At 38.1% G+C, this 17865-nt stretch overlaps 1 protein-coding gene across 1 annotated transcript in view; it reads left to right on the top strand.

Annotated features, from left to right (window-relative positions):
• CFAP54 (cilia and flagella associated protein 54) overlaps nt 1-17865 on the top strand; it is a 373684-nt gene that overhangs the window by 227742 nt on the left and 128077 nt on the right. Inside the window, exons 52-56 of the mRNA XM_033220975.1 lie at nt 4515-4620; nt 7280-7427; nt 8241-8398; nt 8570-8749; nt 8854-8980. Coding sequence (XP_033076866.1) covers nt 4515-4620; nt 7280-7427; nt 8241-8398; nt 8570-8749; nt 8854-8980 — 719 coding nt within the window. The remainder of the gene's footprint in view (nt 1-4514; nt 4621-7279; nt 7428-8240; nt 8399-8569; nt 8750-8853; nt 8981-17865) is intronic.

Here is a 17865-nt window from a genome sequence, read left to right as displayed (position 1 = left end):
CCTGATAGGTTCTCTACCAACTTCCCATTGAAAGACATGTTGCCCCATGGAGATAGAAAAATACAAAAGCTTTAATAGAATTGAAAACTAAGCATAGTAATTCAACTTTTGTAAGAAATGGGAAAACTTTTTTTCAAATGGTACCCATAGATGAAGATGGAGTCAGAACCACAAGGGATCATCTACATCCACTTTATTCCGTGAAAGGAGCAGCATCGTGGGCCAGGAAGGAAGAGTGGTCCCTCTACCTTCTAAGCGCATAACTCAGAAGGGATTCACCATCCAAAAACCTGGGCAGGTACCCTAACACTGTGTGGGGGCTTAAGGAACTACTCCAGCCAACAGAAGAGATCCATCTCATAGTTAAGACTGAGGAATGAGGCAGTGATTCTGTAAAAATGACTAGTGGTGGGTACTGGAGCTAGTTTGGGCTCAGTGTAAATAATGATAAGTTTGCATAACTGAAAACAGATGTCAAAACTAATTCTTGAAAAAGGTGATAAAGTGTAAAGATAACTAACAATGACCTGGGGATAATATATCAGATTATAATAACCAAGTGGATGTGGGAGAGATAGGGTAATTAAAAATTCTGAAATTCTTCATCCCATGTGTAGGGAATCAAAATATGTTGGTTCATTTTATGCATTGAGAAATAGAGAAGCAGAGTAGAGAAATTATGTTTTTAAGATGGATTAATGGAGAAGTGTGTTTTGGAAAATATTAAACATAACTGCTATTAGAATCTAAACCAGAATATATATATTTCAAATCAGTGTGGAAAATTAAAGGGAAATAGTCTTATGGCAGAAGACACAAAAGAAAGGAAAAAGGAAGAATACACTCAGAAAGCATAAAATAATAGAAGAAAACAAGGCATGTTAATTATGCCCATAAATGTAAAATTGTTGAAACACAGTGGATTTGTGAGGATGTTTTGTTTGCGAGTGACAGAATCCCAACTTCTGCCAAATCAGCCAAAAGGGGAAACTTTCTGATTCATGTGACTACAAAGCTGGTGAAGACAGATGTAAGGATGGGCCTGAGGGTTTACTGAGAGCAAAGGCTTGAGTGCTCCTGGAATCACCTAATTCCATCTTCTTTCTTTCAGCCTTATGTGTTAGCTTTATTTGATCAGATTGGCTTCCTCTACAGTACTGGATACATGTCTGCCACTAGATCAAGACTTTGAATGCTCCCAAATTTACCACAGAGAGAGCACAAGACTGTCTCTTGCTTCAGGTTCAGATACCAGGGAAGCTGATTGGCCCAGCTTGGCTCATGTGCTCATCCCTGGTCCCAAGCACCATGGCCAAGGAGGCAGGGTCAGGAAAGAATATGGAAGCCCTCACTAAGAGCTAAGAAGAGGGGGTAGGCAAAAGAAGGAGAATAATGTCCCAGAAGGATGGGATATTTGATGCTTTTCTTAGAACAGAAGAAGAATGCTACTCAAAGTAGTAAATATAAAATTGAACTATAAATCACTGTCAAAAATGGTCCAGACATCTTTAATACTAAAAGGATTTTTAGTTATCAAAGATACTAAGAAAAGGTAAAGAAACAAAGATGGCAATATCAGTATTATGCTAAGTAGGATGCAAGGCAAAAAGCATTGAACTGCACCAAGAGTACCATTGATATTGATGAAAGGTACAGTCAACAGTGACTATATAACAGCCATAAATATGGCACTAACTCTATATGGATAGCAAAAATTCAACAAAACCAAACTTGTTAGAAACTGTGAAAAGACAGAGATGGTGTCATGGAATAACGAATAAGGGTGCAGGCTCAGGGGCTGATTGCCTGAGTTTTGAACCTGGCCCCTCTTTCTAACTGTGTGACTTGGATCAAATTATTTAACATTTCTGTGTCTTCATTTTCTAATCTGGAAAATAGGGATGATAATAGTACATGTTGAGGATCCCTTATCCAAAATGCCTGAGGGAAGAAGTGTTTCAGATTTCAGATTTTTTTGGGGGGATTTTGGAATATTTGCATTATTCTAGTTGAGCATCCCAAATCTGAAAATTTGACATCTGAAATGCCTTGACTAGCATTTATTTTGAGTATCATGTCAGCACTCAAAAAGCTTTAGATCTTGAAGAATTTTTGATTTTTGGATATGGGATACTCAACTTGTATTTATATTCCTTGTAGACTTGTGGTGGGGAGTGAATGAATTTATTCACAGAAAGTGCTTAATAGAGTACCTGTCAGGTGGGAAACACTTCGTAAATAACAGTTATGATTTTTTTTAAAGGATTTTGGAGAGAAAAGACCATTTCTGTGGCCAATGTTAGCACAATATTTTCAGTTTTTAATATAACATATTGACCAAAAATATAGGCTTTAGAAATGTAATTTAAACACTGAGCATATGTACCCATTCTGAGAGCCTTCTTACAGGATCCATGAACACTGATGAAGGTGAACATACACTGCACCAGAATCTCAGTGACTGATCCAAAGGAGGATGGAGCACGGACTGCAGCCTGGGGATTGGGAGGGCCCTGGAATGTGTAAATCTGATTTACAGCTTGAAGAAATCACTGTGGGTGCTGTATGGAGACCAGGACTGCAAGGGCAAGAGTCATAGCAGGAAACTGGTTAGGAAGTTACTGTGGTCATCCAGCCTGGAGATGATGGCGGCTTGGATGAAGGCGTTAGCAGTGGAGGAGATGAGGGAGCCCTATTTGGAAGGCGAAGTCTGTTGAGGGATTGAATGTAAAGTGCGACTCACAGAGAGGAAGTCATGGCAACTACTGGGTTCTGCCTGTGGGATGGAGGACAGGGATGAGGAGTGGGTTTGGGTGGAGGAGATAGAAGCGAGAGGGGTCTGCTTTTAACTTGCTGTTACTGGTCTCATAGGACTGTTGTAGCAAAGTACCAAAAACTGGGTGGCTGAAAGCTAGGAATTTCATTGTCTGACAGTCCTTGAGGCAAGACTTCTGAAATCAAGGTGTTAATGGGGCCACACTTCTTCTGGTGGCTCTAGGGGAGAATCCTTGCTTGCCTCTTCCGGCTTCTGGCATTTGCCGGCAGTCCTTGGCGTTCCTCGGCTTGTAGGTGCATCAGTCCTGTTGCATGGCCGTCTTCTCCCTGTATGTCTTCACATCACCTTCCCTCTGTGCATGTCTCTCTATGTCCAAATATCCCCCCCCACCTTTTTTTTTTTGAGACGGGGTCTCACTCTGTCGTCGGGCTGGAGTGCAGTGGCGCGATCTCGGCTCACTAGAACGTCCGCCTCCTGTATTCAAGCGATTCTCCTGCCTCAGCCACCCGAGTAGCTGGGACTACAGGTGCCGCCACCACGCCCAGCTAATTTTTTGTATTTTTAGTAGAGACGAGGTTTCACCGTGTTAGCCAGGATGGCTTCGATCTCCTGACCTCATGATCTGCCCGCCTTGGCCTCCCAAAGTGCTGGGATTACAGGTGTGAGCCACCGTGCCCGGCCCAAACCTCCCTTTTTATAGAAACACCAGTCATATTGGATTAGGACCCAGCCTAATGTTCTCATTTTAACTTGATTGCTTCTGTAACGAACTTACTTCCGAGTAAGGTCACATTTTGAGGTACGGGGGCTTGGGACCTCAACATACCTTTTGGGGAGACAAAATTCAACTCATAACACCTGTTAAATGTGACTGTCGTTTAACTTTTCAAGTGGAGCTGTTAAATGGGGAAATTGGATGGATATGTTGTCATATTGTCCATAGGCCTTCATCCAGTTTTTTTTTTTTTTTTTTTTGATGTGTGTATGATGAGCATCTTCAGACATACAGAATGTTCTGTATTTTGAATTTTGTTTTGGAATACATTTTCAAAAGAAGATGGCTCTTAATATATACCATTAAAATATTTTGAAGACGTGTGATGCCAATGTTAAATTTACTATTCTACAAGGGAGGAGGATATAATGGCTTAAAATGCAGACAAATTTATGCATGGAGCAACAGGAAGTAAAAAATTATTAACTCCTGGTCTCCATTTTTTTGATAGAGTACATTTCCTTTCTGGCACTGCTAGACACAGATTAAGCAATAATTAAGCTTGAGTTTCTAAGTGTAATAGCATTAAGTAACACAGTTCCATAACCTCAGAAAGCTGGAGAATCACGTTCTGATGTACATAAAATACAAAATATTAAAATGTGATTGCCAATACATTTTGTTTTAGATCTTGGAAATGTCACTCCTTTATTCTTCTATTCACTCATTTAAAAATATTTTTTAGTTTCTATTATGTCTCAGTCACTATGCTAGATGCTGGATTTCAATAGGGAATAAGACAAATTTAGCTGTGAAGCAATACTCAGACAATGAAATATGACAAGTACTAGTGTGTGGTTAAGACCAGGGTGCTCTTAGGGCCTGCAGAAATGGCACCTGACAGTTTTGGGGGCTATTGGGGGGGCGTGTGAGAATGTTTTTTGGAGAAAGAGATTTAGGAAATAACATACAGATGCCACAAATATAATACTGATAACGTTTAAAATATATTCTCTATTTTAGTGCTGCAATAGTATTTTCTACACTTACACTTCTCCAGGATTCAAAACTTTTTAAAAAGAAGGTAGTACAGGATGACACAGAGAATCCTGTCTCTCCAGGAACTTCTGTAAGTATGACTTAATGTCTGTCCTTATAATACTTATCATATAAGAACTATTGGCATGCTAGGAAATTGTCTAATTATTTAGATGAAGCAAAGGAGTAAAGTAGAAAAAACATTGAATTTGGCGTAAAAAGATTTAGGTCCTATTAATGCTATTTATTTATTGGCATACTTTGGACAAATCTCTTAATTTAAAAAAACTTTTGCCGGGCGCAGTGGCTCAAGCCTGTAATCCCAGCACTTTGGGAGGCCGAGACGGGCGGATCACGAGGTCAGGAGATCGAGACCATCCTGGCTAACACGGTGAAACCCCGTCTCTACTAAAAATACAAAAAACTAGCGGGGCGAGGTGGCGGCGCCTGTAGTCCCAGCTCCTCGGGAGGCTGAGGCAGGAGAATGGCGTAAACCCGGGAGGCGGAGCTTGCAGTGAGCTGAGATCTGGCCACTGCACTCCAGCCTGGGTGACAGAGCGAGACTCCGTCTCAAAAAAAAAAAAAAAAAAATTATAATCTCATTTGTGAACTGATGGAATTGGGATATAATAATTACTAAAGTCCCATCCAGAGTCCCAGATGTACCATTATATTAATCTAGCTTTGATCTACCTAGCAAATAAAGTTGTTTCCCAAGACTTGCTCCTCATTCCGCTTTTGAATCTATTGCCTTAGCATTGCCAGTCAGATACCTGTGCTGTTTCCTGCTTTGGATTCCTCATAGTTAGAGTCTTCCATTTAAGCTCTCAAATCTGACAACTGATGTCACATATTCTCTGATTAGGCTTTGATAAGACCAAGTAATTTAACAACACAGGATTGTTTAGGACTGAAATATAAAGATTCATCACATAGAACCCTTGCTCATTATTTCAAGCATTACTAATAAAATCGCTAATATCTAGCATCATTACAAATTAGCAAAACTAATTGTCCTCAGTAGAGACTCATTTCTTACTATATTGAAAGCAATAAAAATGCTAAAAGCAATCTAACTCTAAAAATTGACTTAGAATAATGATTGTCAATTGGGGGTGATTTTGCCTCCTGGGGGAAATTTGGCAATGTCTGGAGATATTTTAGGTTGTCACAACTGGGTGGAGAGGGGTGCTACTGGCATCTATTAGGTAGAGGCCAGGGAAGTTGCTAAACTTCCTATAATCTGCAGTACAGCCCTTCACAGCAGTTATCTGGCCCAAAATAGGTCAGTAGTGCTGAGGTTGAGAAACCCTGATTAAGATTAATGTGACCTGTCTTTTCATTAGTGACAGGAAATCTGAGCATTGAGTGATTAAGTTATACTGATGGGCCTTTTTTTCTGTATTGCTAATCTACATACTAGACTCTTTGAGTACTTCTTGTGCCCATTTGAATCACTATCCTCCCTGTGGGCCTCTGTCAACTGCTTACTCTGTTTTTTTTTGAGACGGAGTCTTGCTTTGTCGCCCAGGGTGGAATACAGTGGCATAATGTTGGCTTACTGCAACCTCTGCCTCCTGGGTTCAAGCAATTCTCCTGTCTCAGCCTCCAGAGTAGCTGGGACTACAGAAGCCTGCCACCATGCCTGTCTAATTTTTGTGTTTTTAGAGAGTTTCACCATATTGGTCAGGCTGGTCTCGAACTCCTGACCTTAGGTTATCCACCTGCCTTGGCCTCCCAAAGTGCTGAGATTACAGGTGTGAGCCATGGTGCCAGGCCTGTTGACTGCTTACCCTTGTTTCCAGGGAACAGCTTGCCCTACTTTTCCTGTACTACCCACCTGCATTCGAGCCCCTTTAGGCCCTATTAGCTACTCCTGGCTAGCACATGTTGCTGATTGGTTGTATACGAGGAGCTGTCAGAAATGCATAGCAGGAAATACTTAGAACAAATGGCGGTTGTTCTAAATGATTTTAAAGTTTCCAGTGTCTACGATGGACTCTACTTCCCCAGAAATAGCTTTCTTTGCACATCTCTCCTAGCTCTCAGTAGCTCTGGACATTTGTCACCTCTTTGTAAAGTGTAATATTGAGGGTGGCAAATTAATTACAATACCTGTTTGGAATATGAGCAGCATACAGTAACATGACACAGTGGATTAAGACTATGGACGCTAAAGGCAGGAAGACACAGGTTGGAATCCCACCTCCATCAAAATACGACAGTATTTAGGCAAGATAGTTAACCTTCCTAGGTCTCAGTTCTCCCAACTGTAAAATGGAAATGATTATAATACCTCTTTGGCTGTTAGGAGGGTTAAATGAGATAATATATACAAAGCATGTAGCACAGTACCTGACACATAATAACTAAATGAATATTAGTGAATATTATTTATTTTTTAGCCCTTAAAATGACATTTACAAAAACTTTTCATGACATAGAAACTGCTGATAATATAATTTGCAGTGAGAAATTCACACTGCAAAACTATTTTTCAACAATGGGTACAGAGAGAAAAGGAAAGTTGAAAAACAGTATGCTAAAATGTTAATAGAGGATTGTTGGATTGTGGATGATTTTGTTTTGAATATTTTTTATATTTTATAGAATGTGCAAGAATCATTTCTAAATTAAAAATTTTGATACTGTGGAATGATACCAGATGCTTTTTAAACTTACATTTAGTCTTAGTTTAGAACCTTGACATTATTAAATGGAAAGATAACCATCATTTTAATATTGTTTAGGCCACTGAAAATAAAGATGACAATGAGTTTTTAGATCCTATTTCCCTAAATGCCCGAGAATATTTCAATATTCATCTGTGGTTGAGGTGCCGCTTAGCATTGGTGACTGCGTTTGTTGCACAGATTCATGGCATTGGAATTGTGAAAGGTATAAACATTTGCTTAATGAATGTTTTCATAAAAATTAATTTTACATAGGTGAAGAGGGGTTTATTGGGATGTATTTTATTATGTTAACGTTTTATAACTTTCTAGCTTGATCTGCTTATAGAATTAAAAATTCAGGTTATTAATATATAAGAATATTTTTAACAGCCCTTTGTATCATTGAAAGTGGCATATATCTTACTAATGTATGCAAAACAGGTAAAGCAATTTCAAAATACGAATGCCCAGGTCTTCTTGTCATCTGGGAAGGCAACTAGTGTAGAAGCGAAGAGCACAGATTACTGGAGCCAACCCACTTGGGTTCAAATATTGGATCCACCACTTCCTTGCCAAGCCTTTCTTAGCCAAGTCTCTTAAATCCTCCTTACTCAGTTTCCTACCCTGTAAAATGGAGATGATTGCACGTACTTTCTAGGATTATTGTTAGAATTAAATGGGTTAAATTTATACTGTCTTAGATCACAGCTTGGCACATGTAAATGTTAGTTCTTGGAGTGATTAATCATTATTTATTTGTATACCTATCTATTCACTCATTTCTATCCATCTTCCAAATTAAATTATCTCATGCGATATCATCATTTTTGGAGCACTAGAAAATCCTAAAGTACTTTCCCACAAAGTACAACACATTTATTTTCTATGTTTCATGTAGAGTCTGTTTTCCATCTTAATATACTGTCCTGTTCTTTGATATTATACAATATTTCAGTGATGAAAATTGGGGCTATTACACATGTATAACTTCTTACTTTTTCAATGCATTTTAAATAACTGCATTTGTTTATTTTAGAGGATGATATGACAGATTGCCTGAGCCTCATCAATGGAGTGTGTATGGAGGCAAAAAGTGCAGGCGACACAGAACTGCAGGCTGAATTCTTGACGCAAGCTGTAATTCTTGGCCTACAAGAAAAGCATTTAAAGGCAGAAATCATAACAAACCTTCAGGTAGAAAGGAAGCTTTGTTCATACTTATAGTCAGGGAGGGATTCCTGTTAGAACAAAAGGAGAGAATTTCAAATTCCATTAGGTACTGAATGCATAACAATTAACATGACCAGCTCTTGTTTCAGTGAATTGGAAACAGTACTATCACAATGAATAATTTTATTTTAATAGGATATAATACATTTGCTGGAAGGAAATGAATTTATTTCTCCTCAATCACGGCTAACCCTGGCAAGAAGCCTAGTTTTGCTGGATGACTTAACCAAAGCTGAGAAATTCAAGGAATCTCCCTTTTCAAAAACAGGAAAATTAAATTTGTTGACTCGGGCTCATCGCATTCTAACTGAACAGGTGAGAATCCTTTTGTTTCCACAAGACATGGAAACTTACTTTTCTCTCTTTCTTCCTATTCCAAACCACATCAACTAATTGCTGATTACAATTTTTTTTAATAGATGCTAACTTTTGGAGAAACAATTGAATTTTGTTCATCAGACACTAAATATGCAAATCCATTACAGCCTTTGAAAAATATCTATCTTCCCCATGTCATGTTATTGGCCAAAGTAAAAATGAGAATTGGTAAGAACATTTAAGTTTATATTGCACTAGAATAACTGATAAAAAATTTTAAGTTATTTTTAGGCAGGCTATCATATGGGTGCATTTAAAAGAGGCAATACTTATGAATGCTCAGGCTCCATTTATTTAACCAATAGTTTTTGATCACTTATCATATGCCAGACTGTGTGATGTATAGATGGTCTTTATATTTGAATAAAGTATGTGGTTGATTACCTTAATATAACATGTGTAACTACTTGGTCTAGACTATTGCACTTTATCCAGGTCATCAGTCTTTTGGATTAAAATTATGCCCACAGAATTTACTTCAAAATTGCTGTGCAATTCAGTAACTTTACTGAAAAAAATCCTACAAACACAAAATACATTTCTTAAATAAAACATTTTTTTTTCACTAATCTGTTATCTAGCATATTTAAATTATAACTGTTAAAGAAGATTTTGGAAAGGAATGTGTTAAATGCATTATGTGTTTTATAACTGATGCCATGAAGTACTTATATCTTTAAAAATGCTAATTTAATGCCTATGAACAAAAAAATAGTTTATTTTTATTATTTATTTTCTTTCTTCAACTTTTATTTTAAATTCAGGGGCACATGTGCAGGATGTGCGAGTTTGTTATTTAGGTAAATGTGTGCCATGATGGTTTCCTGTGCAGATCATCCTATCACCTAGGTATTAAGCCCAGCATCCATTGGCCATTCTTCCTGATGCTCTCCCTCCCTCTACCCCCCAGTAGGTCCCAGTGTGTGTCATCCCCCCGATGTGCCCATGTGTTCTCATCATTCAGCTCCCACTTATAAGTGAGAACATGCAGTGTTTGGTTTTCTGTTCCTGTGTTAGTTTGCTGAGGATAATGGCTTCCAGCTCCATCCATAAGGCATGATCTCATTCCTTTTTATGGCTGCATAATATTCCATGGTGTATATGTACCACATTTTCTTTATCCAGTCTATCATTAACAGGCATTTAGGTTGATTCCATATCTTCTCTATTGTGAATAGTGCTGCCGTGAACATATGCTTACGTGTATCTTTAAAATAGAATGATTTATATTCCTTTGGATATTACCCAGTAATGAGATTGCTGGGTCAAATGGTATTTCTGCCCCTAATCTTTGGGGAATCACCACACTGTCTCCACAGTGGTTGAACTAATTCACACTCCCACCAACAGGGTAAAAGCGTTCCTTTTTCTCTGCAACCTTGCCAGCATCTATTGTTTTTTGACATTTTAATAATAGTCATTCTGACTGGCGTGAGATAGTATCTCATTGTGGTTTTGATTTGGATTTCTCCAATGATCAGTGATGTTGAGCTTTTTTTCATGTTTGCTTGCTGCATGCATGTCTTTTGAGAAATGTCTGTTTATGTCCTTTGCCCATTTTTAAATTTTTTTTCTTGCAAATTTGTTTGTGTTCTTTGTAGACTCTGGATATTAGACCTTTGTCAGATGGGTGGATTGCAAAGATTTTCTCCCATTCTGTAGGTTGTCTGTTCATTCTGATGATAGGTTCTTTTGCTGTGCAGAAGCTCTTTGGTTTAATTAGATACCATTTGTCAATAAAAATAGCTTAAATAAATGTGTTAATGAATGTGATATTCATTTTTTTGGAAGCTCTGATAATTCGTTTGTAAAAGTTTAAGAAATAAAATTGTATCTTACAAATATAGGAACTGTCAAAAGTCTTCATATTTTTATGAGTCAAGGTCCTTTGAAGGGACAGCATCTTATGTTCCTTCACAATACTCTAGTTAGTACCTTAACTAGTGGACTGGCTGATAATAGTATTTTCAATCCCAGGTGAGTGGTATAGTTTCCCTGCAGTGGGAAAACCATGTATCGGCCTAACTCTGTTTTGTGATCATGGTTAATAACTCCAGCCTCCTTCTGCCTCTCTCTTTTCTTAGGGGAGGAGCTGCCCCTTTATCAATGTTGCTGAGCCTTTTGGCCTTGCTGTAGCTCCTAGTTGGCTCTGTCCTTCCTGGAGACATTGCTGTGGCACTTTTACCCCTCTCTCACATATTTTCTACCTTCCTTACTCAACACATCCTTTTCCCTCCTTCCCTCAGTTTGTAAATATTTTCAAATATCCACCAGTAAAAAAACAAACTAAACAAACACACGAACAACAACAACAGCAAAACAATAACAAACCTACTGTAAGCCTCTGTCATTCTCACAAAATGTCCTTCCAGCCGGACTCCTTCTTAAGGGTAGAGTCTGCTCTCTTCCTCTTCTTTCCTCCCCTCTCATTCACCCCAGTGCCACTTCATTCTGGATTTGGACCAGAGAAATCACTCTTGAGTTGGTCACCAAGGACTTAATCTATAATTCCAACAAGTAGTTTTCAGACCCTCCAAGGCATTTAACATTGCTGACACCAATCACAACTTCCTGAAACTCTGCTCTCTCTGGATTCTCAGGTGCTGCATTCTCCCAATTTTCCATCTCCCTCTCTGGTTTCCTACCCATAATTACCTTTCTATTTCCCTAGGCTATCCTTTAAGTAGATGATCTCTATTTATTCTAGCTTAAAAGGCTTCTTATGATGTGGTCCAAGCTGACATGTGCCCCTTCCCACCCAACCCTCCGGTCACACTGAATCACTGTGACTGCACACGTGATGCATGTGGTGATGTGTGCTTGCTTTACACCTTTGCACATGTGATTTTCTCCATTAGGAATAATCTTCCCCTGAAATCTCATTCTTACCATATCATTCTTTTCCCTCTCCTCCCCACTACCCACTGGCTCCCACTCATGCAAATACATTTCCTTAAACTTTGTCCATCCTTCAGATTTCAGTTAAGTATCACTTCTTCCAGGAAGTTTTACCTGAACCCCAAGACTGGTTGAGGTGCCTCACCCACCTTCTAACTGGTTATTCTTATTGTAATGCTCACCATGTTGGTTGTTAAGGACAACTTACTTGCTTGTTTGAAGCCTCCATTACGACATAAGCTTCTTAAGGCAACGATTTTGTTTTGTTCACTTGATATCCCGGGCACCTAGCACAGTGCCTGAAATCAAGCAATCAATCAATAATGGTGCTTTAAGATTTCATTCATCATTCGACTACTATGCAACCACTAATAATAATGTTGCAGAATAATTTTACACAATGGAAAGGTGTTCATACTACATTGGAACATATATAACACAAAATTATAAAATATTCATTGTATACATCAAAAGATCATTGGAAAATAGGGACTCCCCTTGGCAGCTGTGATTATGGATGATGTTTATTGTCTTCTTTTGCTTCTCTCTGTCCTTTAATCTGCTACAGTGAAGTACAATGAATACATTTAACTTTTGTAACAAAAAATTGCTCAAGAAAAATGTTTCAGTGAAGGTATAAACCTAATGAAAATTAAGCATTTAGCACCAATTACCATTTCCGGCAGATAGTATGTGCTCAGTAAATGTTAGCTCCTTTTCAAATATTTGAAAAGGATCTAGTGGACGGGGCTGTGAAAAAAAGACTAACGCACAGGTTATCAGAAATAGGAAACTGCAGAGCAAGCTGGTTAGATGAAAATTTGGGATCTGAAGGACCTAGGCCTGAATCTTGGCGTTACTATTTCTTAGTTGTCTGATCTTAGAAGTTATCCAAGCTCTTAGACTTCATGCCTTATCTGCAAAATGGAGGTAGGCTATATGCCCTATATATTTGAAATAATGAAATGAAATCAAATATATGTAGTATTAAACAGTGCCTGGCACACAACAGTCATGCAATAAATGGTAGTACAGTTGTTGTTATTTCTTACATCTTACTTTATCTTTACTACTTATTTTACTTTATTTTCTTTATCTTTGTCAGTTTGATCAAGTTGTTTTTATGACCTTTTTTTCTGTTATTTTAGACATTCATTGTACTTTTCCTTTCTCATTCTGCAGACTCAGACATGTGGTTCCCTACTGTAATACCCGATCCAACTTTCCTCTCACCAAGAGGCTCTTACCTGTTTCCCTCATAGGCCACCCCCAATTAGATGAGACTGTGATGAATTTTACCTTCCTACATTAATCTCACCATCTAGAAATCTCTAGAATTTTTGCTCCTTCCTCTCTACTCTCTCTATCTCCTAGATTTTACTGAGATAATTTAGTACTTTTTAATCAGAGTATCCTGATGCTTTTCCTTTGAACTATTTCTTTCCTTTTTAAAGAAACTCTATTTCTAATTTCTAATATCTAATCCTAGTCATTGTACCACTGAGAAAGTGCTGCTGTTCTTCCTGCCTCCTTCTTTTCATTCATCTTCAAAGCCTTTAGAGTCTTTCAGTCTCTGTTCTGCTTCATAGATTGTTGATTGAATCCTTTTCTCTTTCTTTTTAAGTGTTTTCCTCAGATTATATTCTGATTCCATGTTCTCCGCAAATACCTTTCTTGAACCCTGCCAGATGAGTGATGTGCTCTCAACTCAGTACCAGAATTTTTGGGTGTGGCTGTTTTTTCTCAGGGTTTGTTAGAGATTATTCCATCATCTCTAGCTTTGAGTGTCTCAAATGAGAACTGCAGTGTCAGTCTAATTTCCATTTTCTTTTGGTAAGAAATTTGTTCTTTCTTTCTGAAAACTTACAGGATTTTTCTCTTTTGTCTCTGTAGCTCAGTAATTTTACCAGCATATGTCTGGGTATATGCCTTTTCTTTCTCTGCCTAGAAATCAGTGAGCACTTTCAATCTGCAGGTAAATCTCTTTCCAGCTGTCAGAAAATTTCTTCTTGCTTAATTATTGCCTAGTAACTCTCTGTTCTTTCTTCTTCTTCAGTTACTAGTACATCGAGAACCATCTGGCCTAGGTTCAGATCTTAAGCATGTGACTTAACTTCTTTATGCCTTAATTTCCTCATCTCAAAAATGAGAGTGTCTTAGTCTGTTTGACTGCTGTAACAAAATGCCTTAGACTGGGTAATTTATAAACAGTGGAGACCTATTGTTCACAGCTCTGGAGTTTGAGAAGTCCAAGGGAATAATGCAATGGTAGATTTGGTGTCTGGTGAAGGATGGCTCTGCTTTATAGATGGCACCTTCTATGTGTCCTTACATGGTGGAAGGGGCAGATGGGCTTTCTCAAGTTTGTCTTTTATAAGGACAAGTCTGTCTTCTTGTCTTTCATAAGGACAGTAATCTTATGCAGGAGGGCAAAGCCCTCATGACCTAATCACCTCCCAAAGTCTCTACCTCTAATAGCATCATGTGGGGGTTACATTTCAACATGAGAATTTTAAGGGGACACAAACATTCAGGGGTTAATAATGGCGCTTACTTGATAGGATTGTTAAGAAGATGTTAAATGCCTAGACCAGTGCCTGGACCATAGTAAGCACTATTGAGTGTTGACTATTATAATTTATATGTCAAGTCTTGATCTGTCTTCTAAGTCTATTATGTTTTCCTTTATAATTTCCATTTATTTTTATCATCTATAACTTGAACTCTTTTACTTCCACCTGATCTTTCTGATTATTAATTTAGGTTTCAGTATTGACCATCTTCTCAAAATTATCTGAAAACTTTATATCTCTGTACATACTCTTACTTTTTTGATTTGTTGTCTGAATTTTAATAGTTTTATTTTACTGCTGCCACCTTTTCTGGGGGTTGTATTTGTTCTTCCTCTTGCTAGCTGCTGGATCTTTTTTGCTGGGCTGTTTCCCTTTGTCCATTTGTTGTGAGTCATGTCTAGCTGTTGGATTAATTTCAGTAGTGGCCATGCTGCAAGTGGTGGTTAAGAATAGCTAATTCTGCCTATATGGGTTAGTTCTATACCAGACTTCAAAAGTTCAATTCCCTGTAAGGCACCAGGAGAAGCAGCAAAGGTCAATATTCTTTAGTTTCAGGAGTGGAGAGGACTCAGGCCACCTTCAAGCCCCTCACAGGTCCTGAGAAACAAGAAGGCAGCCAGCCAGAGCTGTCACTCTTTGAAACTAGAGACCTTGTTCCAAGCTCTTTTTGGATGCTGTCCCTGATCTTTGATCCATGGCTGCCTGCACCTGGTTCCCAGGGTCTTGTCCATCCCAGAGTGCAGAAGATCCTGTACCAGCTCTATCTGTTCTTACCTGTCACCTTCTATGACCCACCTGCCTCCTGCAGCAACAGCAGTAGCAGCAGCAGCAGCAGCTCTGGAGAAGCTGATTGTTGGATTGGATTGGGAAAGGGAGGGCAGCAAGGGCATGCCCAAGCTATCATCTGTGCAGAATCTCCCAACTCCCTTCTATTCCTCCCTCTCATTATTATTATTGATCATTGTTATTATATGTTGATGATCATCATCAGATATGAATTTTATTACTTTACATGCATTGCTTCCCCTTTATATTACCTTTCCTCCTTTATGAAGTTAGGCTGACTTAATTGGCCTCTTGAATTCCTTCCAGCTTGCTGATCTCATGAGAGCTATTTTTCTGTATTTTCAGTCTACAGTTTCTTCAATTATCAGGACATTTGATTTCCGCAGGAGCTTAAAGTACAGATTGTGTTAAATTGTACAGATTGTGTTAAATCAAATATATTCTGTACTTTCTGACTTACTAATCTTGAGGATGTGTCACCACTCAATGACAATACTGTTGCTATGTTTTAGAGTCACTTGAGGCTGAACAGCTTGCTTCCTGGTGTATTATATTAAACACAGACTTAAAAAACAAAACCCAAAGCAGCTTTTCTGTCAAAACAATATCAGTTTTACAACGTCTTTTTCACAGAGTTGATGTTTACTGGAAAAAGGAGCACTTAAATATTATAAAGCATAAAATCAGCTGTGGCTTGATGCTTTCTTGACAATTTTCCTTTATAGTATAGATTATGTCACACGAATGGGCCACTTAAAATTTTTTTCATGTGAAAGTCTCTGATAGAAAAAGGCATTTAGAGATTATTTTTATAATACAAAAATAAACATCATGGTTATTTAAAATCTTTTTAAAATTAATGACTGAACCTTGAGCTTCCTTATTACATGAAAAAGTAGATTACTGATTGTATAATAGGAGTGAATGAAAGTTACTTGCATTTCTTGTGTTTATTTAATCAGCAAACATTCACTGAGGGCCACTTATATGCAAGAATGATGCTGAGGAGTGGGGACATACTAGGAAGCCAGTCCTCATCTCTGCCCTCAGGAAGCCTATTATCTGGTTAGGGAGGGAGAGAAAATAGTTCATAATTTCTGTAACAATTCTAATTTTAACAAAAATCTAGAAGACAATTCAAGTATTATTTTTATATATTAGTGACATTATCATATTATATATAATACCATATCATATATATCTCATCATATGGCACTAATATATAATATAAACTATATAATACTAATATACATTATATATACATATATGTGGCATGATGACATAAAGTATTTGTTATTTTTGTCTTATATTGATATTTGGCACAATTGGAAACAATAAGTGAAATATACTAAAAGGGGAGATGTTGAAATATGGTTGTGCTGAACAAATTAGCATATCTTTTATTTCCCTTCTAACCTGAGATCCAATCACAGTTGATAATTGTTGAGGTTAAGAGTGTGGGCTCTAAGAAAGAATTCTTATTCAATTCCTTGAAGAAGTCATTTAACTTCCCTTGTTTTCGTTTCCTCTCCTATAAAATGTGGGTGAGTGCCAATGTCATTGGCCTCTGGGATGATGTGAGTGGCATGCATAACATATTTAGAAGGGCACCTCCTCCCTTGTTTTAAGAGCTTTGTAGATGTCAGCTGTTCTTCCTGTTCCATGCCTGGCCTCCTTACTCTTCTGGGAGCTTCCTAGAAGCAGGGCTTTTCATCTGCATATTCTTCTTCTTCTCCATATTCACTTTGTCATCACTGTATTCTCATACAGTGTGCTGCCCTCCTGCCTGGTTCAGAGTAAGGACTCAGTAACTTCTTCCTGGATGAGAGAGACAGAGACAGAGAGAGAGACTGAGGCTGTCCATCATCCTGCCATTCACATAGCACATTCCTGAATTAAACGTTTACAAAAAGTTCTAGGTTTAAAAAAATACATCCTTTGTAGGGCCTAGCAGCTTGGAATTAGAAAATTTCAGAACCTAAAGATACCTCACAATTTTGTAGTTCTGCTGCATTTTATTTTTTATCATTTAGTAGCCAAGAAATGTTTTAAAGACATATAATACCCAATATTTCAATCATTTTTTCAGAGGACGCTCAAGGTTTAGAGGCATGTGGGGATTTGTTTAAAGCCTCAGTGACGTGGTAGCACCAATGACTGGCCAGGATCCAGTGCTTCAGCTAGAATTCAGTATCTGTATCAGAGTCCTACACTGCATTTCTGTTTATATTGCTTTATCGTGTGTTCCATTATCCTATCAATTAATTATTTCCCCTACTTGCCTTCTCCTCTTTATGCCAACCTTTTTGTTCTTTAAAATTACCAAAGAGAAGTTGTTAATCTGCTTTCAGCCTAGACAGCCACATTCTCTGAGACAGTTTCCCTGACCTTCCCCAATCTGGGCCTGCTAGCAAAGTACCCCGTGCTTTATCTGCTACACAATTGGCCATGCAGTATTTTGATTGCCTGTCTGGCTATTCATATTCTCCATTAAACAAAACACTAGGTTTCATGACCTCCCTCTTAAGAGATAGTGCAATGTTGTAGTTTAGACTGTGGGCCTGGAGCCAGACTACCTAGGTTCAAATTATAGCTCTTCTATTTACTAACCATCTAACCTTGGGAGAGTTGCTGAAACCTCACTGAGCTACTACTTTGTCCTCTGTCAAATAAGCTTGATAATGGTGCCCACTCAGAGTTGTGGGGATCATATGAATAATGCGTTTAAGTCCTTCAGAGGGTGGCTGGCACGTAGGACATGTTTAATAAATCTTAGCTCTTACTATTTTCTGTTTT

This window comes from Trachypithecus francoisi, unplaced genomic scaffold (assembly GCF_009764315.1).
Source record: "Trachypithecus francoisi isolate TF-2019V2 unplaced genomic scaffold, Tfra_2.0 Lachesis_group11, whole genome shotgun sequence".
In the NCBI taxonomy this organism is placed as follows: Eukaryota; Metazoa; Chordata; class Mammalia; order Primates; family Cercopithecidae; genus Trachypithecus; species Trachypithecus francoisi.
The sequence above is the reverse complement of the archived record's forward strand: the minus strand, read 5'-3'. Positions and strand labels throughout refer to the sequence as shown.